Source organism: Propithecus coquereli, unplaced genomic scaffold (assembly GCF_000956105.1).
Source record: "Propithecus coquereli isolate 6110/MARCELLA unplaced genomic scaffold, Pcoq_1.0 Scaffold10, whole genome shotgun sequence".
NCBI lineage: Eukaryota > Metazoa > Chordata > Mammalia > Primates > Indriidae > Propithecus > Propithecus coquereli.
In genome coordinates, this window is record NW_012133858.1 from 1,431,212 (window position 1) to 1,433,795 (window position 2,584).

At 37.0% G+C, this 2,584-nt stretch overlaps 1 protein-coding gene across 1 annotated transcript in view; it reads left to right on the plus strand.

Moving 5' to 3' along the window:
- MAATS1 (MYCBP-associated, testis expressed 1) overlaps positions 1–2,584 on the plus strand; it is a 125,470-nt gene that overhangs the window by 30,333 nt on the left and 92,553 nt on the right. Inside the window, 2 exon segments of the mRNA XM_012639500.1 lie at positions 510–692; positions 1,606–1,748. Coding sequence (XP_012494954.1) covers positions 510–692; positions 1,606–1,748 — 326 coding nt within the window.

Here is a 2,584-nt window from a genome sequence, read left to right on the forward strand (position 1 = left end):
AATATGCACAGTCGAGCCTTTTCCCTCCAAGAGTCAAACAATTTTGAAAGCTATAAGCTGGGACATCTTCTGGCTTCTTCTTGTGTTAGCCAAGATGAACCTGTAGTCTCCTCTTTTTATTACTCTTGCAGGGGAGGACCCTTCCCCTAATTCTCCACTGAACATGTATTTTCCAGTTACTGTGAGTTTCATTCATTTAATAAAGTTTTATTGACTACTTCTTTTGGCCCGGAGCTTGGAATGCAGTTATAAAAGATTTTTGTTGAGTACCAATTGAGGACACTAGCTAATTTAGCTTCTGTCACTGCCGCTTGTCTCATGGCAATCTGGGCCACACAGATGGCAGACCTCTGTTTTTAGTGTTACATTCTGGCTGTGGTGAGTCATCATGAAATTCATTCATTTTAGCAGCTTCCCTGTGAATCACACTAGAATTGGTTTACTATTCTGCCTTTGGATAATTCAGAGCTACATTTTGGAAATCGTCATGGAGGTATGTTTTATTTCAGCAATCAGAAAACTTGTAGGAAAGGGAAAGAATATAGAAGGGAAATTGGAGCGAAGAAATATCATCAAGGACTATTCTGATTACGCATCACAGGTCTACGGACCTCTGTCTCGTCTTGGTCGTTTCCCAGACAACAACTCAGAGGACTTTGTAGTGAAAAACCACTATCTCAACACCTATGAAGGTAAGCAATCTACATAATTAGAAGTCCAGTATGAGAGGAGTTATCTTAGAAATGGAAATTAAATATATAAATTAGGAATTTTAGACTAAAAGCTAAACAAAAATATTTGCAATAAACAGCAGTGAACAGGTTTAATATTATTATTAGTAAGAGTTCATATGAAGCAACAAAAATTACTAAGACCCAAATAAATAAATGAACACACTATAGACCAATTTAGGGAGTAAATTCAGTTAGCTAGTACATATTAAAAAATATTTAATGTCACTACTAATCAAAGTTATAAAAAATGAAATAGCAAAAACTTTTATACCAGGTTTATGAAGCCAACAAGAAATGCATAATGAAATCAGCCCTTTACTAAAAAGAAATGTCAATAAACTAGTGGGCAAGGGAATGGAGAACCAGCGGACAAGTTGGTGGAGAGGGCTATACCTTTTATGAAGTTCAAAAGAGCCTTATTTAAATTATTTAATTGCAGTTGACAAGTTGAAGCATCACGTGGCCAAGATCATGCGTTGATGGTTACGCTATTGAACTGGTAGCTCTGACTATCCATCGGAGCGGAATATAATAATACATTGGTGACATCTACTTTAGAATAGCGGCACCATGTATCGTAGAATCATTAGTTTTCTGTTGATTTTTATTTTGGAATTACTACTTTTTCGTAAGGCAATATTTTCATTTTAGAATGCATTTCTCATTTTATAGTCTAAGTCACTGAGAACATGAGTTAATTACACAGAAATGTGCTATACATTTCAAGGATAGTTCACTCTATCATATGAGACACTCCCCATCAACAACTCTAATGAAACCACTGGGCAAACAGCTACTAAAATTAACCATATACTTTAAACATGATAAACATAAGCACTGGATACTAAAAGCATATACTTCCTTCTCATAGGATTAGTCGAACTCGAGTCAAGTCTCCCAGATTTTGTGACACAACCCCGAATCAGACCTCCAAAATTAAAAGTCATTACCACCAAATCTGGTTTTCTGAAGAGAACAGCAAGGTTTGACTGTGAGTTGGCAGAGGTTCATCAGGTATAATTGTTATCTGGAAGACAAGATGCTTCTACTGTGATTTTTACAGAGAAATACTACACTCTAAAAATTACACTTTATCTTGGGTAGTAGCATCCAGTGGGTCTAACATACAGCCTTACATTCTTTCTCCTCTCTAGACTTTTCTCTCCTAGAGGTTGTCCATGCTGTGCTGAATCAATGTGGTTTTTCCCTCATTTCAAATTGTAGGAAAATCTCTTGGAGGTTATTTTCCCCATTAGTAGAAGTCATATACTTTCTAAAAGTGTTTCCAACTTTGGATCAATATAATAAAATTTGACACTATTTTAGGTGTAGCAAGTTTCTAGTATTAGGAATTACCGTTGGTGTTAATAGTTGTATTAATAATAGGTCTCATTTTCTACCTTTTATATTTGTTATCAGGCATCATAAAGATAAGAGAGTCATGTTCAAATTCTTTCTCATCTAGTTTAAAATTCAACTAGAGGAGAGAGTTTGCTGGCCATCCCATGAACCAGCCACACAGCATCTGCCTGCTGGGCTTTTTTTTTGGCTAATTGAGCTATAGGTGAACAGACTTGGGTGCTTAGAATCTGTGGTTTATGTATGATAGCAGTGCTCAATCTTTCCCATGCATCAGAATCACATGGAGAGCTTGTTAAAACACATGTGGCTGGGCCCCACCCGCAAAGTTTCTGATTCAGTAGGTCTGGGTGGGGCTGGAGTATTTGCATTTTTTGCAAGTTTCCAGGTGATGCTGATGCTGCTGGTCCAGGAACCACACTTTGAGACCCACTGGTGTATGACATACTCTCACTGCTGGCCCATGTATGTTTGTTTGTTCAGTTGATTTT